The sequence below is a fragment of the Heliangelus exortis genome, chromosome 31 (assembly GCF_036169615.1).
Source record: "Heliangelus exortis chromosome 31, bHelExo1.hap1, whole genome shotgun sequence".
Lineage (NCBI taxonomy): Eukaryota > Metazoa > Chordata > Aves > Apodiformes > Trochilidae > Heliangelus > Heliangelus exortis.
Genome location: NC_092452.1, coordinates 1465529 through 1492736, shown reverse-complemented (window position 1 = coordinate 1492736; position 27208 = coordinate 1465529). Strand labels below are relative to the sequence as shown.

The following is a 27208-nucleotide window of genomic DNA, read 5'->3' as shown; positions in this document are numbered from 1 at the left end:
GGTTAGACTCAGGCATTTCTTTGTGCTGCCACAGATTTCCCTGGAATAACTGAAGGCCGTGTAAAGGAAAGCTCAGCAAAGTTTCCCTTTGGCCTTGCAGTAGAAAAATTCTTCTTCAGTCAGTCAGCTGCAGGCAAAGGAGATGATGTTTGTTTCTGCCCTTTCCAACTCTTGTGCTTGATCTCTTGTAGACGGAAGATCCTGTCAAAAAAGAAAAGCCGGAGAAGAAGAAATTAGAAGCACCTTCTCATCAGGCGCTGAAATCTGGTGAGAGTCCTGAGTTAGGGAATAGTGATCCAGGTTCTTCTTCTCTGAATGTTACTGCTTGGGAAAGGAACTGAAGTGGTGATTGACTCCGTTCTTCCCTGGTGTGTAGGTACCAGGCCAGCTGTGCCACCAAAGCAGGAAGAAGACTTTGATTTTCTCCTGGGTTTAAAGGTACTTTCTGTGAAGGAAAGGGAGGTTGCTGTGATGGGGCTGGGGAGAGAAGGAGGAAAATCCAGCAGGACCTGAGAGCCTGGTTCTGAGCTGGGCCCAGGCCTTGCTGAAGCTGCTTTGCTCCTTTCACTGGAAGTTGTCATCAGGTTGGAGCAGGAAGCCAGGGCTTTTCCCTGGAGCAAAGCAGGAGCAAAGCAGGAGAAAAGAAGGATGAAATGATGGGTTTGGGGATGGTGTAAGTGAAGTGAAGGGAGGCTCCTGTGAGGAAGAAGTGCTGCTCAGGACCTGATAGCAGAAGCAGGGGTTAGACTCAGGCATTTCTTTGTGCTGCCACAGATTTCCCTGAAATCTGAAGGTCGAGTAAAGGAAAGCTCAGCAAAGTTTCCCTTTGGCCTTGTGGAATCAAGAAGCCTTTTTCAGTCAGTCAGTTGAAAGGCAAAGGAGATGATGTTTTATTCTGCCCCTTCCAACTCTTGTGTTTGATCTTTTGCAGAAGGATGTTCTTGTGAAAAAAGAAAAGCAGGAGAAAAAAGAAGAAGTTTCTCAACAGGCGCCAAAATATGGTGAGAGTCCTGAGTTAGGGAATAGTGTTCCAGGTTCTTCCTCTCTGAATGTTACTGCTTGGGAATGGAACTAAAGTGGTGATTGACTCCGTTCTTCCCTGGTGTGTAGGTGCCCTGCCAGTCGTGCGACCAAAAAAGAAAGAAGGCCTTGATTTTCTCCCATCTTCAGAGGTACTTTCTGTGAAGGACAGGGAGGTTGCCGTGATGGGGCTGGGGAGGGAAGGAGGAAAATCCAGCAGGACCTGAGAGCTTGGTTCTGAGCTGGGCCCAGGCCTTGCTGAAGCTGCTTTGCTCCTTTCCCTGGAAGTCGTCATCAGGTTGGAGCAGGAAGCCAGGGCTTTTCCCTGGAGCAAAGCAGGAGAAAAGAAGGAGAAAAGAAGGATGAAATGATGGCTTTGGGGATGGTGTAAGTGAAGTGAAGGGAGGCTCCCGTGAGAAAGAAGTGCTGCTCAGGACCTGATAGCAGAAGCAGGGGTTAGACTCAGGCATTTCTTTGTGCATCCACAGACTTCCATGGAAAATATGAAAGCCGAGTAAAGAAAGCTCAGCAAAGATTCCCTTTTGTCTTGCAGAACAAAACAGTACTTTTCAGTCAGTCAGTTGAAAGGCAAAGGACAGGATGTTTTATTCTGCCCCTTCCAACTCTTGTGTTTGATCTTTTGCAGAAGTACATTCTTGTGAGAAAAGAAAAGCAGGAGAACAATAAACAAGTATTTTCTCACCTGGCGCCAAAATCTGGTGAGAGGCCTGAGTTAGGGAATGGTGATCCAGGTTCTTCCTCTCTGAATGTTACTGCTTGGGAAAGAAACTAAAGTGGTGATTGACTCTGTTCTTCCCTGGTGTGTAGGTACCAGGCCAGCTGTTCCACCAAAGCAGGAAGAAGGCCTTGATTTTCTCCTGGGTTTAAAGGTACTTTCTGTGAAGGACAGGGAGGTTGCCATGATGGGGCTGAGGAGGGAAGGAGGAAAATCCAGCAGGACCTGAGAGCCTGGTTCTGAGCTGGGCCCAGGCCTTGCTGAAGCTCCTTTGCTCCTTTCCCTGGAAGTTGTCGTCAGGTTGGAGCAGGAAGCCAGGGCTTTTCCCTGGAGCAAAGCAGGAGCAAAGCAGGAGAAAAGAAGGAGAAAAGAAGGATGAAATGATGGGTTTGGGGATGGTGTAAGTGAAGTGAAGGGAGGCTCCTGTGAGGAAGAAGTGCTGCTCAGGGCCTGATAGCAGAAGCAGGGGTTGGACTCAGGCATTTCTTTGTGCTGCCACAGATTTCCCTGGAATAACTGAAGGCCTAGTAAAGGAAAGCTCAGCAAAGTTTCCCTTTGGCCTTGCAGTAGAAAAATTCTTTTTCAGTCAGTCAGTTCCAGGCAAAGGAGGTGATGTTTGTTTCTGCCCTTTCCAACTCTTGTGCTTGATCTCTTGTAGACGGAAGATCCTGTGGAAAAAGAAAAGCCGGAGAAGAAGAAATTAGAAGCACCTTCTCATCAGGCGCTGAAATCTGGTGAGAGTCCTGAGTTAGGGAATAGTGATCCTGGTTCTTCCTCTCTGAATGTTACTGCTTGGGAAAGAAACTAAAGTGGTGATTGACTCTGTTCTTCCCTGGTGTGTAGGTACCAGGCCAGCTGTGCCACCAAAGCAGGAAGAAGACTTTGATTTTCTCCTGGGTTTAAAGGTACTTTCTGTGAAGGAAAGGGAGGTTGCCATGATGGGGCTGGGGAGGGAAGGAGGAAAATCCAGCAGGACCTGAGAGCTTGGTTCTGAGCTGGGCCCAGGCCTTGCTGAAGCTGCTTTGCTCCTTTCTCTGGGAGCTGTCATCAGGCTGGAGCAGGAAGCCAGGGCTTTTCCCTGGAGCAAAGCAGGAGAAAAGAAGGAGAAAAGAAGGATGAAATTATGGGTTTGGCAATGGTGTAAGTGAAGTGAAGGGAGGCTCCTGTGAGGAAGAAGTTCTTCTATCAGCCCTGCTCAGGGCCTGATAGAAGAGGCAGGGGTTAGACTCAGGCATTTCTTTGTGCTGCCACAGATTTCCCTGAAATCTGAAGGTCGAGTAAAGGAAAGCTCAGCAAAGTTTCCCTTTGGCCTTGTGGTATCAAGAAGCCTTTTTCAGTCAGTCAGTTGAAAGGCAAAGGAGATGATGTTTTATTCTGCCCCTTCCAACACTTGTTTTTGATCTTTTGCAGAAGGATGTTCTTGCGAAAAAAGAAAAACAGGAGAAAAAGGAAGAAGAAGTTTCTCAAGAGGCGCCAAAATCTGGTGAGAGTCCTGAGTTAGGGAATGGTGATCCAGGTTCTTCCTCTCTGAATGTTACTGCTTGGGAAAGGAACTAAAGTGGTGATTGACTCCGTTCTTCCCTGGTGTGTAGGTGCCCTGCCAGTCGTGCGACCAAAAAAGAAAGAAGGCCTTGATTTTGTCCCATCTTCAGAGGTACTTTCTGTGAAGGAAAGGGAGGTTGCCATGATGGGGCTGAGGAGGGAAGGAGGAAAATCCAGCAGGCCCTGAGGGCTTGGTTCTGAGCTGGGCCCAGGCCTTGCTGAAGCTGCTTTGCTCCTTTCCCTGGAAGTTGTCATCAGGTTGGAGCAGGAAGCCAGGGCTTTTCCCTGGAGTAAAGCAGGAGTAAAGCAGGAGAAAAGCAGGAGAAAAGCAGGAGAAAAGCAGGAGTAAAGCAGGAGAAAAGCAGGAGAAAAGCAGGATGAAATGATGGGTTTGGGGATGGTGTAAGTGAAGTGAAGGGAGGCTCCCATGAGGAAGAAGTGCTGCTCAGGGCCTGATAGCAGAAGCAGGGGTTAGACTCAGGCATTTCTTTGTGCTGCCACAGACTTCCATGGAAAATATGAAGGCCGAATAAAGGAAAGCTCAGCAAAGTTTCCCTTTGCAGAACAAAACAGTGTTTTTCAGTCAGTCAGTTGAAAGGCAAAGGAGATGATGTTTGTTGCTGCCCCTTCCAACTCTTGTGTTTGATATTTTGCAGAAGTACATTCTTGTGAGAAAAGAAGAGCAGGAGAACAAGAAACAAGTGTTTTCTCACCTGGCGCCAAAATCTGGTGAGAGGCCTCAGTTAGGGAATGGTGATCCAGGTTCTTCCTCTCTGAATGTTACTGCTGGGAAAGGAACTAAAGTGGTGATTGACTCCATTCTTCCCTGGTGTGTAGGTGCCCTGCCAGCTGTGCCACCAAAGCAGGAAGAAGGCCTTGATTTTCTCCTGGGTTTAAAGGTACTTTCTGTGAAGGACAGGGAGGTTGCTGTGATGGGGTTGGGGAGGGAAGGAGGAAAATCCAGCAGGACCTGAGAGCTTGGTTCTGAGCTGGGCCCAGGCCTTGCTGAAGCTGCTTTGCTCCTTTCCCTGGAAGTTGTCGTCAGGTTGGAGCAGGAAGCCAGGGCTTTTCCCTGGAGCAAAGCAGGAGAAAAGAAGGAGAAAAGAAGGATGAAATGATGGGTTTGGTAATGGTGTAAGTGAAGTGAAGGGAGGCTCCTGTGAGGAAGAAGTGCTGCTCAGGGCCTGATAGCAGAAGCAGGGGTTAGACTCAGGCATTTCTTTGTGCTGCCACAGATTTCCATGGAATAACTGAAGGCCGTGTAAAGGAAAGCTCAGCAAAGTTTCCCTTTGGCCTTGCAGTAGAAAAATTCTTTTTAAGTCAGTCAGTTGCAGGCAAAGGAGGTGATGTTTGTTTCTGCCCCTTCCAACACTTGTTTTTGATCTTTTGCAGAAGGATGTTCTTGTGAAAAAAGAAAAACAGGAGAACAAGAAAGAAGAAGTTTCTCAAGAGGCGCCAAAATCTGGTGAGAGTCCTGAGTTAGGGAAAAGTGATCCAGGTTCTTCCTCTCTGAATGTTACTGCTGGGAAAGGAACTAAAGTGGTGACTGACTCTGTTCTTCCCTGGTGTGTAGGTGCCCTGCCAGCTGTGCCACCGAAGCAGAAAGAAGGCCTTGATTTTCTCCCATCTTCAGAGGTACTTTCGGTGAAGGACAGGGAGGTTGCCAGGATGGGGCTGGGGAGGGAAGGAGGAAAATCCAGCAGGACCTGAGAGCTTGGTTCTGAGCTGGGCCCAGGCCTTGCTGAAGCTGCTTTGCTCCTTTCCCTGGAAGTTGTCATCAGGTTGGAGCAGGAAGCCAGGGCTTTTCCCTGGAGCAAAGCAGGAGAAAAAAAGGAGAAAAGAAGGATGAAATTACAGGATTGGGGATGGTGTAAGTGAAGTGAAGCAGGGCTCCTGTGAGGAAGAAGTGCTGCTCAGGGCCTGATAGCAGAAGCAGGGATTAGACTGATGCATTTTTTTGTGCTGCCACAGATTTCCCTGGAATAACTGAAGGCCGTGTAAAGGAAAGCTCAGCAAACCTTCCCTTTGGCCTTGCAGTAGAAAAATTCTTTTTCAGTCTGTCAGAAGAAAGGCAAAGGAGATGATGTTTGTTTCTGACCCTTCCAACTCTTGTGTGTGATCTTTTGCAGAAGTACATTCTTGTGAGAAAAGAAGAGCAGGAGAACAAGAAACAAGTATTTTCTCACCTGGCGCCGAAATCTGGTGAGAGTCCTGAGTTAGGGAATGGTGATCCAGGTTCTTCCTCTCTGAATGTTACTGCTGGGAAAGGAACTGAAGTGGTGATTGACTTGACACACAGCAAATATTTGCCTTGCCTGTGAATCCTGGCGGCCACCAGGAGAGTAGGAAAGAGCTTTTGCTCCCTTTTGTTCCTTCTCTGAGAAGGGAGAGTGTGGCGTTTGGATTCCAGCAGGTGCTGTTTGGAGCAAGTGTCCTTCTTGCTTTTGTTGCTGTGGTGTCTCTCAGTTCATGTGAAAAATATGTGCAGGGCAGGGGGAGAATCAGAACTGGAGTGTCTTGAGTTTTCCTGTAGCATTGTCTTTTTTGGCTGGTCCCCTTGGATGGGAAAGCTGTGCCTGCTCTTTTCGGATTCTTGGAGGGGTTTTGAGTAGAGCTGAGGGAAAACTTGTGTCTCAATATTCACCTCTAGGACTAGTAGAATATTCTGGCACATGGTTTTATCTCACTCCAGTATGTTTCGTTGTCACCTGATTGGTTGTTGTGTAAATTGCCAGCTCTCTGGTTTCTTGTCAGTGATGAGTTCAGCTCTCTTGAGTTCTTTTTCCTTTTGTGTTCTGCTGGGATTTTGGAACTGGGTTTTATGTCCATGCATATGCTGCTCCTGAATTGCATTTGGATTTCCATCCTTCTTGCCCTTCCAGTGCCCATCCCAGAACTGTATGCTAAGCCTTCTGTTCTCAAGGCTGAACAATCACAGTTTTCTCCCCCTCTCCTTATATGACAGAACCTCCTGTCCTCTGATGATCCTTGTGGCCCTTTTCTGGACCCTCTCCAGCCTGTCTGCATCTTTTCTGTAATGAAATGAAAATTGCTGGAAGAATTTAGCTAGTTACTGCCTGGCACACTCTTTACTCTGAGACAGAGAGATCTCTCACCTTGATGAAACAGAAGGGATGTATTTGTGGCCACTTGTAGTGATACTCAGAAATTTTCCTTTTTACAGTAGAAAGAAAAATGCCACTGAAGACAGGAATTCCCACGTTGCAGGACCCACAAGGTTGGTGCAGCACTTTCATACCTGACAAAATGAGCAGGGCTCCCCAAGTGGTGGGGCCCAAAGCAAATATCATGTCCCAGATATCACAGAGTTCCCCAGAGTGCTGTTGGACCCTGGGAGATCTGGGCTCAAGCCCTTTGCTTTCTAAACTCCTTTAGAGAGGATCCTGTGTGTGGCTGGACAGGAGCAGATTTGGGGGGGGGGGGTGTTATTTTGTGCTAAGATTTTCCTCACAACTCTTCAAGATGCACTGTAGGTGTCAGGAAGTAGCATTAAGTCGTGGTGGTTATAGAGATCTGTGGGTTTCACTGCAGGGGAGCACTCAGGATCTACCTGCCACGTGTCACCATCAGCTGAAAAGGAAGTCCTCAAGAAAGACACTGAACGCCTGCGGGTATGTAAAGCCAAATATTGGGAATTAGAGTCTGGAAATTGTGTTAGCCACCAAGGTAAAGCAATCAGGAATAATGCTGAAGGGAGAGTCCTGTCCAGGAAGGTTGTGTTACAGTCTGAAGTGAAGCTGGGTGCCATCTGCTTATGATGCAGACAAATCCTTATCATTTTTCAGATGATCTTTGGTGTTCTACAGCTTTGTTTCCAGCTGGTTGGCTTCAGTTTTGGGCACTGTTTTTCCTGTTGTGCTGTGGGACAAACAGTGCAGTCAAATGCATCTTTTTCCCTATGCAAAATGCAGACTCAAGAGAAGGGGGAGATTTGTCTGTAAGGTGCTGCTCTGTGTGATGAAACATGCCTGGTCTTCCTCCTTTTACAAGAAAGATCATGCAGAACCCCTTGAATTTTGGTGACCTTCCTGATGCTTTCCCTGCCTCTCTAAAACATGTGCATTTTTTTGGCCACGTTAAGAGGTGTTTGCAAAGGGTTCTCTTCAGAGGGAGTCCATGAGGGGAATAAGGCAGGAATCCTGTTGGTGTTTGGTATGGGACAGAGCTAGACAGAAGGTTCTGGAGTCTTCTGTAACAGCTCAAGGGGAGTGGAGCAAATTATTTGCTCTTGGGGACATGGTTTAGTGGGCATGGTGGTGTTGGTTTCCCTGTTGGACTTGATGCTCTTTGAGGTCTTTTCCAGCCTCAATGACTCTTTGGTTCTGTGTCCACACAGGAGCAATTGGCCCAGCTCCAGAGTGAGAACCTTTCTCTCCGCCAGCAACTGGAAGAGATGCAGATCCAGCAGCTCATCAGAAAAAACACTGTGAATGTGACACAGGAGTGGGTTAATAACATCTCCAAGGATTTCAGTGCTGATACTGAGAAGAGAGTTAAACTCCTGGAGGAGAGAAACAAGGAGTTAAATGCTGAGTACAATGATTTAAAAGAGCAATTGCTTAAATATGAGGCTGACAAAGTAGAAAGACAGGTAAAGTACACACTATTAGCAGTGTTTTGGTGTTAACTGATGTGTTTTGGGGCTTCTAAAGGACCTTCCTGTTTGTCAAAAGGTCAGCTTCAGACACGAAGCTTTCTCTTCTACCATGGGCAGCAATATTTAAATTTGTTTGTTCTTTGTGGCTCAATGAAAGACAAATAACTGGGCAGAAGACTCATTAGGGCCTCAGTTAAACTGTCTTTCTGCAAATTCAGAGTGTACATGAGTAGTAAATGTGCTTCTCTGCAGAGCACTAGCATAAATTTCTGTTGCTCAAACATGGACCAACCAAGTCCCCTTTCTGCATGGAGCTGTTTTTTCTCTACATCTCTTTTTTAAGAAAAGAGGTGGAAGAGAAAAAAGAGAGGGGGCTGGAGTGAGGGATAGGTAGAGGGTTGACATTTGGCAGCCTCCTCTGAGCACGCGGCAGCGCAGAGCAGAGAGCACCGGTACCGGTGTGAGCTGTGCCTTTAAATTGCAGAGGATTTGAGAAGGAGTTGGGCTTCCCAGAGACGGTGAAGCCAGGGCAGAGCGAGGAGATCCGAGTCTGAGCCGGAATCCTGCGAGGATAAGGAAGGCTGAGGTGGCAGGAGGCGGTGCTGTGAAGGGCGGCAAGGTTTAAAAAGCGGCCATTTGGCAGCGTCCTCTGAGCACGCAGCAGCGCAGAGCAGAGAGCGGCAACTGGCTTCCAGAGGGCAGGGAGGGCAGGCAGGGAGCAACTAGTAGCTAGATACATCATGGTCACAACGCGGCCAAAAACCATAGTGAAAAAGAATGTGGGGACTCAGACGGAGCTCCCAAGCAGGCATGCAGCAGTGCAGGTCTCTGGCTGCAGTGAATGCCTGTGCCTGGCACTGGTATCAAAGGGAACCAGTGACACCGCATGTGTGCGGTGTGAGCAAGTAAATGATCTCCTCAGGCAGGTGGTTAAACTGACAGAGGAGGTGGAGAGACTGAGAACCATTAGAGAATGTGAGAGGGAAATAGACTGGTGGAATCACACCCTGAGGCAGGGGCAGATGGGAGAGGGTGAGGAAGTGATGGATCCCCCCCCCTCCTGTCACCAGACAGAAGGAGAGGACTTAAGAGATATGAATGAATGGAAGGAGGTCCGGCCTCGGAAGGGCACGAAAAAATCCTCCCAACCCCCTCCACCCTCCCAATTGCCCTTGAAGAATAGGTATGAGGCCTTGGAAATTCAGGGACAGGAAAATGTAGTTACAGAGGTAGACTTACCTAGTGAACCACCTAGGACCCGTCAGTCACCCCGTGTCCTTAGGACTTCTTCAATCAAGAAGGAAAGGAGAGTAGTTGTGGTGGGTGACTCCCTTCTGAGGGGGACAGAAGGGCCCATCTGTCGACCGGACCCATCCCACAGGGAGGTCTGTTGCCTCCCTGGGGCTCGGATTAGAGATGTTAAAAGGAAACTCCCTAATCTTGTGGGTTCCTCTAATTACTATCCACTGCTGATTTTTCAGGTTGGCAGTGATGAAATTATCACAAGAAATGTAAGGGCAATGAAGAGTGACTTCAGGGCCCTGGGACGGCTAGTTAGGGGGTCTGGAGCGCAAGTAGTGTTTGCCTCCATCCCTCCTGTAAGAATGGGTGGGGAGGTAAATAGGAAGAGTTTACAGGTCAACGAGTGGCTAAGAGACTGGTGCCAAAGACAGGGTTTTGGCTTTTTTGATCATGGGATGCTATATGAGACACCTGGCCTGGTGGTGGCAGGTGGGATGCACCTGTCCCAGAGGGGGAAGAGGCTTTTGGGGCAGGACTTAGCAGGGCTCATTGAGAGAGCTTTAAACTAGATGTGAAGGGGGAAGGGGAGAAAACTGGGTCTGTTAGGGACAAACACAAGAAGAACGAACCGGGGCCCGAAGGCAGGTGGTCTAGGGAGGATTTAGTCCCACCAGTGTGCTCTGTTTGTTTCCTGAAATGTCTGTATACTAATGCACGCAGCATGGGGAATAAGCAAGAAGAGTTAGAGGTCAGTGTACGGGCTAAGGGTTATGATCTGGTAGCGATAACAGAGACATGGTGGGATAGGTCACATGACTGGAATGTGGCCATGGATGGTTATGTGCTTTTTCGGAAAGATAGGGCGGGGAAGCGAGGTGGTGGAGTTGCTCTTTATGTGAGAGAGCAACTAGAATGTGTTGAGTTTTGTGCAGGGGCTGATGAGGGGCAAGTTGAAAGTCTGTGGGTAAGAATTAAGGGGCAGGCTGGTGTGGGTGATACAGTTGTGGGGGTCTACTACAGACCTCCTGATCAAGGCGAGGAGGTTGATGAGGCCTTCTACAGGCAGCTGAAAGCAGCCTCACAACTTCAGTCCCTAGTCCTCATGGGAGATTTTAACTACCCCGATATCTGCTGGTTGACTCACACAGCCAGCTTTTCACAGTCTAGGAGGTTCCTCCAGTGCATTGATGATAACTTCTTAATGCAAATGGTGGACAAGCCGACTAGAAGAGGAGCGCTGCTGGATCTTGTACTGACCAACAAGGAGGGCCTTGTTGAAGCAGTGGTGGTCAATGGCAGCCTTGGCTGCAGTGATCATGAGATGGTAGAGTTCAGGATCCTGTGTGGAAGGAACAGAATACCCAGTAGGACCACAACCCTGGACTTCCACAGGGCAAACCTTGGCCTCCTCAATCAACTGTTAAGAGAAATCCCATGGGACAAGGTGTTAGAAGATAAAGGGGCTCAAGATAGATGGTCAATATTCAAGAACCACTATTTGCAAGCACAGGATCAGAGCATCCCTATGGTTAGGAAATGTAGTAAGGGAGCTAGGAGACCAGCATGGTTAAAAAAGGAACTGCTGGGAAAACTTAAGTGGAAAAGGAAAATCTACAGATCATGGAAGGGGGGGCTGGTCACTTGGGAGGAATATAGGACTGTTGTCAGAGGATGTAGGGAGGCAATTAGGAAAGCTAAGGCCTCCTCGGAACTTAACCTTGCAAGTCAGGTTAAGGATAATAGAAAGGGCTTTTTCAAATACATAGCTAGCAAAACTAACACTAGAGGCAATATTGGCCCACTAAGGAATGAGCTGGGAGCCCTGGTGACAGAGGATATAAAGAAGGCAGAGGTGCTGAACGCCTTCTTTGCCTCTGTCTTTACTCCTGCAGGGTTTCCGCATGAGCCCCAGATTCATTTAGCCCCAGAAGTAGTCAAGATAGATGAGGAGTTTGACATAGTAGATGAGGATTGGGTTAGGGATCAGCTGAGTAATCTGGACATCCATAAGTCGATGGGTCCAGATGGAATGCATCCAAGGGTGCTGAGGGAGCTGGCGGAGGTCATTGCTAGGCCACTCTCCATCATCTTCAGTAAGTCATGGGTAACAGGAGAGGTGCCTGAGGACTGGAGGATAGCAAATGTCACTCCAGTCTACAAGAAGGGCAAGAAGGAGGACCCGGGTAACTATAGACCGGTCAGCCTCACCTCCATCCCTGGAAAGGTGATGGAACAACTTGTTCTTGTCACTATCTCCAGGCATATCAAGGACATGGGGGTCATCAAGAGCAGTCAGCATGGTTTTATCGAGGGTAAATCATGTTTGACTAACCTCATAGCCTTCTATGAGGAAATTACTAGGTGGATAGATGATGGAAGAGCGGTAGATGTGGTTTATCTTGATTTCAGTAAAGCATTTGACACCGTCTCTCACAGCATCCTTGTAGATAAGTTGATCAAGTATGGGTTTGGTGATCAGGTAGTGAGGTGGATCAGGAACTGGTTGAAAGGAAGGAGTCAGAGAGTTGTAGTCAATGGGGCAGAATCTGGTTGGAGGTGTGTGACCAGTGGAGTCCCTCAGGGGTCGGTACTGGGACCGGTGTTGTTCAATATCTTCATCAACGACTTGGATGAGGGTATAGAATGTACCCTCAGCAAGTTTGCTGATGACACTAAGCTGGGAGGAGTGGCTGACACACCAGAAGGCTGTGCTGCCATTCAGAGAGACTTAGACAGGCTGGAGAGTTGGGCAGGGAGAAACATGATGAAATTCAACAAGGGGAAGTGGAGAGTTTTGCATTTGGGGAAGAACAACACGATGTCCCAGTATAGGTTGGGGGCTGAGCTGCTGGAGAGCAGTGTAGGTGAAAGAGACCTGGGGGTCCTGGTAGACAAGAAGATGCCCATGAGCCAGCAATGTGCCCTTGTGGCCAAGAAGGCCAAGGGCATCCTGGGCTGGCTCAGGAACAGCGTGGCCAGCAGGTCCAGGGAAGGGATTCTGCCCCTGTGCTCAGCCCTGGGGAGGCCACAGCTTGAGTCCTGTGTCCAGTTCTGGGCCCCTCAGCTCAGGAAGGACAGGGAAGTGCTTGAAAGAGTCCAGCGCAGAGCTACTGAGATGATTAAGGGAGTGGAACATCGCCCTTATGAGGAAAGGCTCATAGTTTGGAGGTGCTCAGCTGTTGGCAGGCAAAATTGAGTCCCAAGACAGGTCTAATTGTATAATCAAATAAAGTAAAGGCATATTTCATGTTCTTACAACTTTCTTCATGCTCATGTAACCATTTGATTAGGACACAATCAGACAGCTGCAGCAGGAGCTTGCTGATGCTCTTAGAAAGCTGGCTATGGCAGAAGTTTCCCTGGAAGTTAACGTGTGCCACTGCAAGAACCTGGAGGAAACCAAGCTGGGCTTGCAGAAGGAAGTGGAAGAGGTTAAAACCAAGGTACACAAAGTTCTCATAAAATCCTAAAACAAGCTTCAACACACTGGATGGGATGGTGAGTGACTGAGTCAGACTGTTCTGTGAAAGCAGTGTCCATGTCTGTGACATGAGGACACTTTGCCCTTACTTGGTGAAAGGTTTGTATGTGGTTGGGTTCTCTGCAAAAGGAACTCTGTGTCTCTTGCTTATTACACTTGGTTTGGCCATGCAGGTTGTCTGAAGCTTGCTGTGCTTCCCCTCCCAGTGGTAACAGAGAATCAGAAATATTTTGGTTGGCAAAGACCTTTCAGGTCAAATCCAGCACTGCCAAGTCTGCCAGCAAATCGTGTTCCTCAGCACCACCTCTCCACATCTTTTAGGTCTTTTCTCTTTATCTTCAGTGGTGGTGACTCAACCCCTTCCCTGGGCAGCCAGGTCCAGTGTCTGAGAACCCTTTAAGTAAAAGGATTTGTCCTGGCACTTGTTCTTATTGAATCTCCTGCAATTGGCCTTGGCCCATTGATCCAGCCTATGCAGGGGTTTCTGCAGAACCTTCTCAAGCAGATCAACACTCCCACCCAGCTTGGATGCCAGCTGCAAGCTGACTGAGGGTACAGCTGATTCCACTCTCCAGATCATTGACTTTTACCAGTAAAGAGAACTTGTCCCAGTGCTGAGCCCTGGGGAACACCACTGGGAACACCACCAATGGATTTAACTCCATCCCCCAGCATGTTGCCAACTCTGAATGCATTTGTGACTTACTCTGCATATAGATATATATCTGTAAGGGGTCTAAGAGATCTCTTCAGGAGAAGGATGAAGTTTTTAATTGATATTTTCAATGGGGGAGCAGCCAAGGGGATACAGAGTCACTGAAAGGGTGAGAGGGTGAGTGTTGGTGCTCAGAACCATTTTGTGGGGAATTGGAGGGATGGGAAAGGAGAGTGTGGAAGATGATGAAGTGACACAGTTTGTGTCCATTTGCTAGGAGGAGTGAAGGTTGGAATGGACCTGAAGTGATGACAGTTCTTTGGGTAGCAGACACAGGCAGTCCTGAGTTCTTCAGCAGCAGCTGATCCCTCTCCATAAAACCTCTGCTGACTGTTGTGGGTTCTTGCTCTTCTTTTTTAGCGTCAGCAGCTGGAAAAACGACGTCTTCAGTCTGAGGGTTGTGTTCATGACTTGAAGATTGCCTTGGAAATTGAGGAAAGAGTCCAGAGAGTCTCTTATCAGACACTGCAAATCCTGTTGGCATCTTCTGAGAATACTGACATGAAACAACTGGAAGAACGAGTGCAGTGGTAAGAGAGTAACACAGTGAACCAAGGTGTCTGTCACCTTCTGGGGTTGTCCTTGGGGCCTGGGGGGTCCTTGTTGCATCACAGCAAATTAATGGATGATTTGGAAGATGCTTTTGTTTGTCTTTTCCTCGCTGGTCTTTAAGAATTGGTGCTCTGGTGGATTTCCATAATAAGATCTGTATTTCTCTTTAAGCCTTGAAGCTCAAAGTGCCAGACTGGAAACTACAGTCCAGCAGCAAAGCAGTAAAATTGAGGCTGCTCAGAGAGACCTGCAGCCTTGTGCCCAGGTAAGCAGCTCATGTTGGGAGCTTCTGAGCCTCGTTACCAGTTGCTGTGAATTGCTTTGAATTGCTACCAATTGCTTTGAATTTTTGTCACTTTTTTTCTGAGTTGATGGTTGGACTCAGTGATCCTAGAGGTCTATTGAAGTTGTGACAATTCTGATTCTGTAATCCCAGGCTGGCAGAGTCCATGAGCCCCAGGGGCAGGAACAACCCCACACACAACCCCAAGAAGAGCAGCACAGCTCTGCTGAGAGCCAGAAGGATGAGCCAAGAGTGCAGATCTGCATTCCTGCCAGGACTTGGTGTCTTGTAGGTCTGGGAGTGGAGGGGATTGCAAGTTGTCCTGGCCAGATGTACAGGTCCTGTTGTCACTGTGCAGGGGACAGTGGTCAGGAAAGAGGTGATGGGAGTGGAGGGAATCCTTCCCAAATGAAATGAATTCTTGGTGGGGCTTGCTGCAGGGTTCTGCCTCAGCTGCTGAGGGGAGTGAGGAGGCTGCAGTTGCCTCCCAGAGTGAAGCTGGGTCCTGGGCATGGGGCATGGACAACTGGGGGGTGGGGAGAGGTCCCTTTTTCTCTTCAGTGTTTGCAGGTGTGTTTTCTGCTTCAGGAGCAGGCAGCCTCCAGGGACACACTGGGACACATCAGAGACAGTGACCCTGACACACAGACTCTGGGACACATCAGAGACAGTGGCCCTGGCACAAAGACTCTGGGACACATCAGAGACAGTGGCCCTGACACACAGACTCTGGGACACATCAGAGACAGTGGCCCTGGCACAAAGACTCTGGGACACATCAGAGACAGTGGCCCTGAAACACAGACTCTGGGACACATCAGAGACAGTGGCCCTGAAACACAGACTCTGGGACACATCAGAGGCAGTGGCCCTGGCACACAGACTCTGGGACACATCAGAGGCAGTGGCCCTGAAACACAGACTCTGGGACACATCAGAGGCAGTGGCCCTGACACAAAGACTCTGGGACACATCAGAGACAGTGGCCCTGGCACACAGAGTAAGCAGCTGAAGCACAGAATTAGAGATCCTGAGTATGACTTGAACATAAAAATTACCCCTCGAGCAAGTACTGCTGGAAGAGAAAAATATGAAAAGCCCTACCTGGAAGAAATAGAAAGAGGAAGATACCTAGGATACAAATTGGAAAGGTAAGGACATGCTTTTTGGAGTGGTAACAAGGTGCCACTTTTCTTCCTACATTTTCCTGCTGGAATTCCTCTTCTAGATCTGGTCAGCATTATGTATGTAAGCCTAAGATGGCTCAGTTGTGAGGAGAGTTCCTTAAGACCCTTCTCCTTCCTTAGAGCTGTCTTAATTTCTCTCAAGTGTTGCAGCAGTAAGAGATGGAACTGTTTTGTTGGTGTTTGTTTTTTAACCTGATTGAGTTTTAATCAGGAGTGAGTGTATGGCAGAGAAGATGAGTTTCATGTCCTTTACTTGAATAAGGAGAGGCACTTAAGAGAACAAAACTTGCTTCTGTGAAGCAAAACCAATCTGTGTCTCTTTTGGCTGCCATTTTAGCAGCATGTCTGAGGTTGATCCCTCCATGGGAAAGGGAGGGTAGCTCAGAGTTGTTGTGCAGCTGACATACCCTTTGGAAGAAGCTGTGTAAACTCCTGGCATTCATGGGTTGCTTTGAAGCCCTAGTGCTGAAAAATCCCAAGTCTTGGTAGCTCTTGCTGCTCCTTGCAGGTAGTGTGATTACTAAGAAACAGGCTCTCCAAAACCCCTCAGGTCAAATGCTGCTCTGGATTCTCTCCTAATCCCTTCTACTTTCTGCAGTTCAAGAAGAGGCAGAGGCCTGGAGGGTAACCATGCCAAAATGCTGTGTGTGTCTGAATGCTTCAGAGCTGCTGAGAAACTCCCAGAAGCCAAAACTCTTCTCCCTGTGAAGCCCAGCAGAAGGAGCTTTGACAGGAGAGGTCTGGTTCCAAATCCTGGTTGGTCTTCAGTGGGGCCAGGACATTCCTGCAACACTTTGAGCAGACAGTCAGGACCAGAAGAAAGCTTCCTGAGTACCTCCATGAATGCCTCTTTGTCAAGAAAGAGGCTTGCAGACATTTTGTTTTGGGTGAGCATTTGGAAATACTGTTCTCAACTGCAGAGTATCCAGCAGCAGGGTTGCTGCAGTTCTGTTGCTGTTGCTTCTCTGATTTTGGTTTCAGCTGTACCCTTGTACCAGAGCAGTCTTTGCACTGATAGCTTTTAAACTTGTTTCATTTGCATGTAGGCCATGTTCTCCTTTCTCCCTAAAGAAGACCTTTGAGCTGAAGGCCATTTTTCTTTCTTCTCCAGCTCCTTAATCTTCTCTTTTCCCTGCAGCCAGGTACATGACAAGCTTTGTAGGCTGCTTAATGTTTTGTGCTACAGTTAATGTTGTTGAGCACTGAGAATGCTACTGGCTGACCAGGTGTTTCTCTTCATTAAAAATCAAACCCCAAAGCCAAGAGGATGATGTGTTTAGTTTTTATCACGTTGTGCCAATTTTAGGACTGTTGTAGAATTTTAGAATGAACACAACAATTGGTTTATGTTTTTTAATTGTATGTTTTCTGTATAATTCTAGACCCACCGGAAGCTGACAAAGAAAATCTCTGAAGAAATTGAAAATGGTAAAGTGTCAAGATGCCAGAGTGTTTTTAAAGACAAAGATGACTGCTCCTAACTCCTGATAATAATGTCTTGAAAGCCATTTCTGTCTAAACTAAACTGTTGAGTTCTCATGCTGAGGACAGTGGGGTTTTTTTCTGCTAGTTTTCCAGTTTAGACTTAAATGTGAAAACTTTCTCCTTACAAAATATTGTGTAAAAAGTTTTGGAGTTGCCTGAGAAAAAAACAAGCACAAAAAATGAACCCATTTCATCCACATAGATACACTTGGCTGATGCTGCAGTCACCTCTTCACTAGAGTTAATCCTCTCTCACAAGCCTAAAAGGAATCTTGAGATAAATTTGTATAGATTTCATCCATCACTTCTCCTCCTCTCTCCATCAATTGCATTCAGCACCAACCCAAAAAATAGAAATTCTCTGCTGCAAGTTCTTGCTCTTTGCTGTCTCTTCTTCATTGCTTGTGTTGGTGGCTTCTCTGTTGCAGTTTTCAATGAGCAAGGAGAGGATAATCAGGGACAAAAGAGATCCTTTCTTTAGGGAAAGATCCCTCAGTAGTGTTCAGGCAAACCTAAGAGGAGTTGACTGCTTGTAATCCATGACACCAAACTTGCTCTGTGATGCACAAGGAGGAATTGCACCTGGTTCACAATTGGGTGCATTTTGAGCATCTGGTGTTTCTTTCAGGAGCTTGAGAAATGCTGCTGACTGAGAAGTACATGTGGAAAAAAAAAAATCTCTTTCTCCCTTTGTGCCTGGCCTTTTGGTTGTTCTGTTCCCTTGGAAGTTTTTTAGCCTCTTTCTTGATTGTAGTCTCTCCAGTGACCTCTTTGCCCCTGTCTGCTGTAAAAGTAACACCAGGAATCTTGTCCCTTGTCTCCTTAGCCACTGCTGAACTTGACAATATGTAAGGGAACTTCAGCCATACCTATTCCTGGACCTTCAGAAGATTTTGATGTTGACCAAACAGGAGTCCTGTGATGTTGCAACCAAAAATTGCCCAATTTTTGTGAGTCTCATGCACTGTAAGTTCCAGATATTGTTTGAAATTGGTGTTTTGTAAACTTTCTCAGCTAGTACCTGTCTTTGTTTTATTGTTGCCCTCCTTGCCTTTGCTTTCCACCCCCTTCCCTGCCCTTGTCCCTCTCCTCTGTTCCCCTCTGCTCTGTTCTGCATCTTCAGCCTCTCCTGGAGGCTGGGCCATTGCCCAGGGTGCCTCTGTGTCCTGTACCTCGGGGGGCTTGAAGCAGAAATGTGTTCAGATGATGGACAGGAGCTGCAGTCTTGCTGATCATCAGTTGCCAGACTTGGTGCCAGCTCCCTGGGCAGCCTGTTCCAATGTTTAACCACTCTCTGCCTGAAGAAATTTTTTTCTACAATCCAACCTGAACCTCCCCTGGTGGAGCTTGACCCCATTTCCTCTTGTCCTATCACTGGCCAACCTCTGTCTCACTGCAACCTCCTTTCAGAGAGCAAGGAGGTCTCCCCTCAGCCTCCTCTTCTCCACTTTTCTGAGGGAAGTGGCATTATTGAGCCTGACCCCCTTTTTCATGCTTCTCGTAGGTTTTAACATTTTTTTAAGGTAGTGAAATGCAAAATGGCTTTCAGCTCGTTTTCCTTAGAGGGATCCAGGCTTTAAGAAAGGAAAGGCAGGGAAGGAAAGCAGCCCATCCTCTGGCAGAGGTGGAATAGATGCTTCTCCTTCTCCAGGGCTCTGTGCAAGCCCAGGGCAGCGGGGCCAGCCCAGTCTCCTGGGCTGAACCAGCACCAATCCTGTGCCTGCTTTGCAGGGGCTGTGTTCAAGGGATGTAACAGGATGTACCAGGATGGGGCTTTGTCTTCTGTCCCCAGACACTCCATCCCAGAGGGTGCAGTTCATCCTTGGCAGTGAGGAGGAGGATGAGCTGCACGTTCCCCATGATTTGTTCACTGAGCTGGATGAGATCTGCGTGAAAGGGGACGAAGGTGCCGAGTGGAAGGAAACAGCAAGGTGAGTTCTGCTGCCTGCTGTGGTTGGTGGGAGAGGAGTCCCCGTTCCAGCAGTGCCCCCAGGCTCTGCTTCCTGCTCTCTGGGCCGGGAAACTTTTCCAGCTGCAGGTGCTGATCCCAGGAGCCTCCTCCTCTTGCCCCCCCACGGCGCTACCAAAGGGGTGGCAGAGCTGGGGCTCTTTCCTTGCAGTGGGGCTGATGACACCTGATGTTTGCAGGTGGCTGAAGTTTGAGGAGGATGTGGAAGATGGTGGCGAGCGCTGGAGCAAGCCCTACGTGGCCACACTGTCCCTGCACAGCCTCTTTGAGCTGAGAAGCCACATCACCAATGGCACGGTGCTGCTGGACCTTTGTGCCAACAGCATTGAAGAGACTGCAGGTACCATGGGCACCACATCCCTCAGGAAGGGCCAAGCTCGGGTCACAGTGGTGCCCTTCACCCCCAAATCACTCCCTGCCCCAAGACAGGTCCTTTTCCACAAGTCCTGCTGGGGTTTGAAGTCGTGAGTTGGTTCTGCTGGGCAGGCAACAGTCCCACCAGCTTTTCCTTCCCTTACAGGATCCCGTGGGAGCAATCTGTGGGGTTTGAAAACAGAGTAGAGAATCTTCTGCAGGTGTCAGGGCTTAGCAGGCTGCTCCTGGCCATACAGACTCTGCCTAAGAGCTGAACCTCCTTAAAGAAAGTATTTCTTAGAAGCCATTTCCTCACATTCTTTCTTTTTGTTTGCCTTAACACCCAGGATTTAAAAGTTTTAAAAGCAGAGGTGTTGTGGCAGATAAACAAGAAGTGTATTTCCATGGACATCACTGATCAAGCTCAGGATCAAGGTGAGGCTCCTGCTGGCTCCCTCTCCCATCCCTCTCAGGCTCAGCTCCTGGCAGGAGGGATCTTTGCTGTGTCAGGAGGACCCCAGCCCCACCACCCTGGTCCCTCCCCAACCCTGACCTCTCCCATCCTGTGCAGTGACCCAGCCAAGGGGTTTGCAGAGTAATGGTGGTTCCTGCTGGTGGGGGGCTGGGGAGGTGGGATGGTACACGAGGAGAAAGGGCTGGAGAACATGGAGAAGGTGTTGGAGAACAGGGAGAAGGTGTTGGAGAAAAGGGAGAAGGTGTTGGAGAACAGGGAGAAGGTGTTGGAGAACAGGGAGAAGGGTTGGAGAACTTCTGAGGAGCAGCTGAGGGCCCTGGGGTGTTGCTCCTGGAGCAGAGGAGGCTGAGGGGAGACCTTCTGGCTCTGCCATCCCCTGAGAGGAGGTTGGAGCCAGGGGGGGTCGGGCTCTGCTCCCAAGGAACAAGGGATGGGCCAAGAGGAACAGCCTGGAGTGGTGCCAGGGGAGGTTTGGGTTGGAGCTTGGGGACAATTTCTCCCGTTTTGGGCTCTCAGGTCCCTGGTCTGGCTGGAGCAGCAAGGTCTCTCCCAGCCAGAAGGATCCCATGGTCCTGTGTCCCCTCCCCTACAGATCGGGATGACTGCTGCTTCCTTTGGGATGAAGGGGCTGGAGAACACAGAGGAGAGGAACTGCTGGAGAACATGGAGAAGATGTTGGAAAACATGGAGGAGTGGCTGGAGAACACGGAAAAAGGTTGGAGAACACGGAGAAGGGTTGGAGAAGATGGGGGAGGGATTGAAGAACATGGTGAAAGGGCTGAAGAACACAGAGGAGGGGTGGAGAAGATGGGGAAGGGAGTTGAGAACAAGGAGCAAGTTCTGGGGAACATGGAGGAACTTCTGGAGAAGTTCTAGGCTGCTGGAAGCTGCAGCTTCCTGGGGACAGTTCCTCCTCCCTCCCCCCCTAAAATCTCCCTCATCCCAGGTGTCCTTCATCTCTCTTGTGACCGAGGGGCTTGAGAGTGTCCAGGGAAGGGCAACAGAGCTGGGGAAGGGGCTGGAGAAGATGGCGGAAGGGTTGGAGAACATGGTGAAGGGGCTGGAGAACACAGAGAAGGGTTGGAGAACATGGAGGAGAAGCTGAAGAACGTGGAGAAGGGTTGGAGAAGATGGAGGAGAAGCTGGAGAATGTGGAGAAGGGTTGGAGAAGATGGAGGAGAAGCTGAAGAACACAGAGAAGGGTCGGAGAAGATGGAGGAGTAGCTGGAGAAGATGGGGAAGGGGGTTGAGAACAAGGAGCAAGTTCTGGGGAACATGGAGGAAGAACTTCTGGAGAAGTTCTGTGCCGCTGGCCCAGCCCACTCAGAGAACCTCCTTGAGGCACCGAGTGCCCCAGAAATCCACCAGAAAGTCCTGCCTGGGGTCAGCAAGCACAGGGCCAGGGCCGTGTGCTGCTCCTCACCCCACTTTTCCTCCCCCTCTCCCATGGTATCACCATCACGACAACGAGCGGCATCGCGACGACCCGCGGCGCGACGTGAGCGGCGGCTTCAAGAGCCACGACCTCTCCGACGACTGCAGCTGGGACTACGACTGAGGTGGGATGGGGTGGGGGTCCCCGGGGGTCCCCGGGGCAGTGGGGAGGGGTCTGGGGGCAGCGTTCCCATTCCCCATCCCCTCCAGGCTACGACTCATGGATGGGCAGCGGCACCGTCGTGACGATGAGGATCCCTACGACAGCGAGAGGAGAGGGGGGAGCAGTGGAATTCCCGGGAAGATTACAGCTGGGATGACATCCGACAGGAGGACAGAGGTAAAGGCTCAGGGAAAGAGGCTCAGCTGGACAAGAAGGCCACCAGGTGGCCAAGGTGGCCACCAGCACCCTGGGTGGTGACAGTGCTGGTGTAGGCAGGAGGAGCAGGGCAGGAGCGAGGCATTTGCTCACGTTCTTTCTTTTTATTTGCCTTAACAGCCAGGATTTAAGAGTTGTCAAAGCAGAGGTTGTCTGGCAGGTGAGCAAGCAGTGTTTTTCTGTGGGGGGGAGAGCTGAAAACTAAAAAAACCTGAAAAAGCAGCTTTGGAGAAATGGGCTTTGACCTGCAGGTCTCCATTCCACCCTTTCCAGAGCAGCCAGAGCCATCCTTAGTACATTTCTCCCTGGGCTTGGCACATGGAACAAGGGAACTGAGGGAAACTCTGTGTTCCATGTGCATTTCCATGTGGTTCCAGGTGTAGTGCAGCCAGAGAGGCCAGATTTGGGCAAGGAGATGTTCTGTGTTAGAGTGGGCACTGCTGAGCTCAGCAGAATCACAGCTAAGCCCTTTGAGGATGGATTTTAGTGGAAAAAAAAATAAATTTGTTGCTTTCACTGCAAAGGCTGAACTGTATGAAATGTCTTGCTAGGCCAGGCTGAGCCCCTGTCAGGTTCTCCTGTGTGGGGCAGCTTTCCCCAGAGGCTGCTGAGGGTCAAACTTGGGGGGAATTTCAGCTCTGAGGGCTTCATTTCCCTCTGCCCTCCCCAGACATGATCCTGAGCCAGCAAGAAGTCTGTGGAGTTGGATGAGCAGATGTGGGTGAAAGTTTGGGAAGTGCTCTGAGGACTTTCCCAGGGTTCATCATGTCTGCTTCCTGAAATTTCCTACTCCTGAGGGGGCAGGAAAAAAGCAGTGGCTCAGGGAAAAGCCTCTGTGGGAACAAGCAGTGGAAATATTCTGTGTAAGACAAAGGTTGGTGGAGGCACAGGAGGTCTCCAGGGCTCCAGACAGGTCCAGGGGTCTCTGTTTCAGGGGTCAGGGCAGGTCAGGCTTTGGCTACATGAAAATGAGGGATTTGGTGCAAAGAGAAGGCAGGTTCTGGCACTGCTGGGAATCATTGTTCAGTGGGCCAGGAAAAGTGCTCTTGGACAAGCTGGTTTATAGCTGGAATGATGGGGAAATGGGTGCTGCTCCCAGGGAGACCCAGGATTTCCCATTGCAAGCTGGATCCTGGAACCCCCTCCACATCTCAACAGGGCCAGAAACTGCACACAGGTGCCAGGTGGACACTTTCCACTTTGATTTTGCAGTTCTTTCATCACTTGAAGCACTTTGGGACATCAGTGAAACACCAGCCAGATTTCACCTAGCTGAAAGGTGCATTTCTTCACCCTGATCCAGCTCATCTGCCTCGTCCTGCTCTGGGCCATCAAGGTGTCCTGTGCTGCCATCACCTTCCCCACGCTGGTAGGACCTGGAGCTGCTGGGCAGGGGGATTTTGGCCACCTTGGAGTGAGCTGTAGCATCATCTCTGGCCTCACCGTGTCTTCCCTCTTCTGTCTGAAGGTTTTGGCTCCTGATTTTGTCCAGAAATTGATGGATTTGTGTCTCAAAGCAAGAGCTCAGCTTTCTGGATGCCAGAAAGCAAGAAGCAGCAGCCAAAAGATGACAAAAATGAAGCCAAAGAAGAAGAGGTAAAGCTTGCTGGGGGCTGTGAGATTGCTGTTTGTATCACAGCTTGTCTGTAAATGCTGGGGGAAGATCAGAGCTCAGGAAAAGCAAGTCCTGATAGCTTGGGTCCAGTGTCATGACCCTTTTTTGCCTAAATTAGTAGTGAGCCTAACACTTGGGTAGAGGGTAATTTTAAAAATGAATTATTTATAACAAAGATGATGGAGAGGATGGTGCTAATGCTGCCACTGGTGCCAATGATGATGATGATGATGATGAAATTAATTCCTTATAGTGGTGTTTACAACTACCCCTGAAAAAAGATTTGGAATGAAACCTTTTTTTCTGCTGCAATAACAGCCAAAGCTGCCACAGGTCAGGAGGAGAGGGCTTCAGGCAATTTTCTTCCTGATGTTTCGTTTATCTCAACCTTGAATTAAATATTTTCCATCAGGAGTCCTGGAAGACAGTGGAAGCATCACCTGAAAATTAGAAGCCAGAAGACATGGAGACCCCAAAGCAGAGACAGGTAAAGCCCCACCAAGTGCCAGGCCCTGAGCAAGATGAGTTTGAAGGTGTTTAGAACCAAATCAGTGGAGTTGGAAGGGACCTCTGGAGATGATTTAGTCCAACCCCCTGCTAAAGCAGGATCACCTGGAGCACAGAATTACACAGAATGCATCCAAGCAGGTTTTGAATATCTCCAGAGGAGACTCCACAGTGTCCCTGGGCAGCTGTCCCAGTGCTCTCTCCCCCTCACATTGAAGGCCTTCAGGCTTCTTACCTGGTGACAGCCCCCAGGTTGTGACTTGCTCCCCCCTATCCCTTCCTACAGGGCACTGCTCCAAGCAGAATCTCCATGGGATGCACCAGGTGGTCGGGGGGACTCTGATGGAAAAGCCTTTTTCCACCAAAAACCTTTCCAAAAAGAAATTTTGGCTGCCTCAGCCCAGAGAACAACAGCTCTTGAAGGTCTTTGCTGCTCCTCCATTAAGGCCTTACATGAACCAACTCTGGGGAGCAGCTGCTTCTTGCACTGCAGAGAAAATAAGAATTTGTGGCCTGATCTTGTCTTTTTTCACTTTTGTGGCAGTAAAATGAACTTCTGTGTCGTGGCTGGTGAGCACAACAGTGACCAGATCTGTTCCCAACTGGAATGCAACAACCCTGCTGGGGGTAAGGCACGTGGGGAGACAGCTACACCTGGCAGGGAACCATCCTGCCCATCAACTACACCTGGCAGGGAACCATCCTGCCCAACAACTACACCTGGCAGGGAACCATCCTGCCCAACAACTACACCTGGGAGGGAACCATCCTGCCCAACAACTACACCTGGGAGGGAACCATCCTGCCCAACAACTACACCTGGGAGGGAACCATCCTGCCCAACAACTACACCTGGGAGGGAACCATCCTGTCCAAAAACTACACCTGGGAGGGAACCATCCTGTCCAACAACTACACCTGGAGGGAACCATCTTGCCCAACAGCTACACCTGGAGGGAACCATCCTGCCCAACAACTACACCTGGCAGGGAACCATCCTGCCCAACAACACCTGGGAGGGAACCATCCTGCCCAACAACACCTGGCAGGGAACCATCCTGTCCAACTACACCTGGGAGGGAACCATCCTCCCCAGTGGCCATGACCCCCAGTGAGTGCCCTGAATCACTGGGAAACAGGAAGAGGGGGAGCTGGGTGATATTTTTAAGGCATTGGAGATTCCAGGGGGCACCAGACAGGGCTTTGCTCTGGATATGGAGATGCCCAAAGTTGGTTTGGTTTGGGGGGACACTCAAGCAGCTTCCAGCTGTGCTTGGGTAGGGATCTTGCTGTGTTTCTGGCCATGGGTCTCACAGGGCTTTGCCTGCATGGCATTAACTGGTGCTTGGTTGTGTCCAGCACCCTGCTGCAGGCTGCCTGCCCCTGCTGGACAACCAGATCTCCTCCAGCCCATCCTGCTGACACCAGGAACACCATGATCTGGTGCTGCTGGTGGACACTCCAGCCACCAGGTTTGGCCAGAGCATCCTGCTTTCCCCCCAGCATCCCCCTGACATCTCCATTCCTCCCATCTCACCTGGGTTCCTCGGTCCCACAGGGTGATTGGGGTGGTGGATGGGCAGTGCCAGGTCCATGGTGTCACCACCTTCGTGTCCAGCCAGGAACAAACCCAAGTGTCCCAGGAACAAACCCAAGGTCTTCACTCGTGTCCCTGCCTCCATCTCTTGGATATCCAAAGTAAGGAAACAGTGGGGCTGGGAGGGCTGGGACCTGGTGCTATCTTTGCTCCAGTTCTGTCCCTACTCAGCTCAACCCTTCCCTTTCTTCTCCTTCCAGGGCATTGCCCAGAACTGAGCAGTGGCAGGAGAAGCATCCAGTCCCTGGCTTGGGTGGTGGACATCATCTTTTCTCTCATTTTTGGTCACAGAGGGTTAAAAATCAAAGCTGTCAATAAACTCTGTTCCTCTCTCTAGCACTGGTGGCTGCTTTTCTCTACAGCCCTGCAATCCTCTTCCCTCCAACCTTCAGCATCCTTTTCCCTTTCCCTCTCCCAAAGCATCCTTCCAGCTCTGTGTCCCCCCTCCTCCTGGGGCATCCTGAAAATCATCAGGATAAGGGGGAAATGCTTAAAATCCCCTTCCTGGGCAGCAAGGCAGCTCCTTGGGGATGGGGGGCATGCAGAGGGATCTAGGGGCATCCAGTCAGGATTTTTCCCTGCCACTAAACTCCATTTCCCTTCCAAAACCTCCTTTGCCAGGAGGGGTGTGGGATTTGGTGGTGCCTGCACCCTGGACTGGGGCTGAAATCCCAGCACCAGAACTGCACCAAAAGCCAAATTTAAACCACAAACCAGCCGAGCACACAAAAACTCAGAGGCAGGCAGGGCTTTCCTGTCCCCCCCTGTGTCCCACCCTCTTCCTTGAGGGCACGGGGAGCCTTTTTAGGGGGGAGGGGGGAGCACCCTTGGGTGCTTGGTGCATGCTGGCAGCTGCCTCACCCCAAACTTCCTCTGGAGCAAACACCAAAGCCCAGAGCAGAGCTGTGAGCAGGGACCTGGGCTCTTTGCCAAGCAAGTCCAGAAACACTTCAGCCGGGCACACGAGAAGCTATGGCACGGTATCCACCCCCCATACAACCCCAAAAATCCCTTCTTTTAGTTTATTCTTCCATTTTATTCTAAAACGGGCACTGTTTGGCACCCATGAGTGTTCATAGGGTGTTAATTTGGTTGATTCTTGGTCAGCATCATTGGTATCCCAAGGCTTGGGGCTTACCAGCATCTTTGTGAAGCCCCTCAAGCTTCTTTAGCAACCCCTGGGTTCTCCAAAAGGGAGATTTTTCCACCCAAAATCCCTTCCAGAGTTATGGGGGGCTGTGTGCTGCTGGCACGGGGTCCCTGGGACTGGCTGGAGGTGCTGTTGGTATCAGCAGGACCCGGTGTAGGAATTGTCCCAGGAAACACAGCCAGAGCCTGAATTGGCCATAAAGGACGTGAGGGAGAAGGGCTCTGGAAGGAGGCAGAAATGGGGCAATCTGGGGTGGTGTTTATTTCCCTTTCTGCCAAAAAAGAAGCCACAAGTCTCATTTTGAAAGTGACGCAGAGGCTCCCGGCCCCAAACCCCCCCCCTCCCTGGGCTTCCCTGCTGGGGTTTGGTGCTAAATTCAGCTCCTCCGTGGCTGTCTCAGCAAGGCCAAGGCTTTATCTGGGTGAAGCTCTTCCTGGACACCCCAAAGCTCCCTCTGGGATGGCCCAGGCCTTGCCGTGCTCCTTTGGCCATCCTCATCCTTAGCCCAGCATCACTGGTTCCTGGTGAGGCAGCATCCAGGGCTTCACTTGCACCCAGAGTCATGTTTTGGGGTGTATAGAGCTGCACCTATAGGGTTTTACTTGTAGCACAATGAATTAGCACCCAAAAAGTCACCATTTTCCTCTGAACAAAAAAACACCAAGGGTCACACCAAAATTTTTCATCCCCCAACTAAATCCCTGCTTGGTATTGTCCCTCACCAGATCCTCAGCATCCCCCAGGAGTGGCTCTCCCTGTGGGTAGCACCACCCTTGGGGCCAATGACTTTGGGCTTTTTTTTAGCTCTCTCTCCATCCCAGGTTTTCCAAAAATTGGGCAAAATGGTGGAAACCAGAGATGAGCAGT

The 27208-nt window shown here is 49.7% G+C and overlaps 2 protein-coding genes and 1 long non-coding RNA gene across 8 annotated transcripts; all 3 read left to right on the top strand.

Moving 5' to 3' along the window:
* Positions 1-7633: 7633 nt before the first annotated feature.
* Positions 7634-15025, top strand: LOC139788973 (ankyrin repeat domain-containing protein 26-like). Its single transcript, XM_071729372.1, has 6 exons — positions 7634-7910; positions 12449-12601; positions 13715-13884; positions 14078-14171; positions 14778-14898; positions 14994-15025. The coding sequence occupies exons 1-6, from the start codon at positions 7713-7715 to the stop codon at positions 15023-15025; spliced, it is 768 nt and encodes a 255-aa protein (XP_071585473.1). The 5' UTR covers positions 7634-7712.
* A 1076-nt stretch (positions 15026-16101) lies between these two features.
* LOC139789086 (electroneutral sodium bicarbonate exchanger 1-like) lies at positions 16102-25222 on the top strand. Of its 6 annotated transcripts, none has more exons than XR_011723030.1 (13): positions 16102-16263; positions 16759-16804; positions 17688-17827; positions 18654-18792; positions 19010-19170; positions 19532-19619; positions 20252-20810; positions 20893-21218; positions 21304-21433; positions 22685-22841; positions 22941-23068; positions 23500-24164; positions 24954-25222. XR_011723030.1 is itself a non-coding variant. In XM_071729588.1 (6 exons), exons 3-6 carry the CDS (start codon positions 17758-17760, stop codon positions 22181-22183), a joined length of 411 nt encoding a protein of 136 aa, XP_071585689.1. In that variant the 5' UTR covers positions 16102-16263; positions 16759-16804; positions 17688-17757; the 3' UTR covers positions 22184-22678. The 6 variants fall into 6 exon arrangements, 1 of the variants encoding a protein (XP_071585689.1); XR_011723028.1 differs by having other exon boundaries at positions 20252-21218; positions 23500-23574; positions 24139-24164; XR_011723027.1 differs by adding an exon at positions 21593-21723 and having other exon boundaries at positions 20252-21218.
* Positions 25223-25231: 9 nt separating this feature from the next.
* LOC139789087 (uncharacterized) lies at positions 25232-25527 on the top strand. Its single transcript, XR_011723031.1, has 2 exons — positions 25232-25292; positions 25392-25527. It is a non-coding gene; the product is annotated as an uncharacterized lncRNA (long non-coding RNA).
* The last annotated feature ends 1681 nt before the right edge of the window (positions 25528-27208 follow it).

Excerpts from the sequence above, each read along its gene's own strand:
- LOC139788973 (XM_071729372.1), top strand. The coding sequence starts at position 7,713 with ATGCAGATCCAGCAGCTCATCAGAAAAAACACTGTGAATGTGACACAG. Across the intron at positions 13,885-14,077 it reads CTGGAAGAACGAGTGCAGTG|CCTTGAAGCTCAAAGTGCCA; the intron begins GTAAGAGAGTAA and ends TTTCTCTTTAAG. Across the intron at positions 14,899-14,993 it reads TCTGGGACACATCAGAGACA|ACTCTGGGACACATCAGAGA; the intron begins GTGGCCCTGACA and ends CCTGAAACACAG.
- LOC139789086 (XM_071729588.1), top strand. The coding sequence starts at position 17,758 with ATGTTGACCAAACAGGAGTCCTGTGATGTTGCAACCAAAAATTGCCCA. Across the intron at positions 18,793-19,009 it reads GAGTGGAAGGAAACAGCAAG|GTGGCTGAAGTTTGAGGAGG; the intron begins GTGAGTTCTGCT and ends TGATGTTTGCAG. Across the intron at positions 19,171-22,142 it reads CAGCATTGAAGAGACTGCAG|ACATGATCCTGAGCCAGCAA; the intron begins GTACCATGGGCA and ends TGCCCTCCCCAG.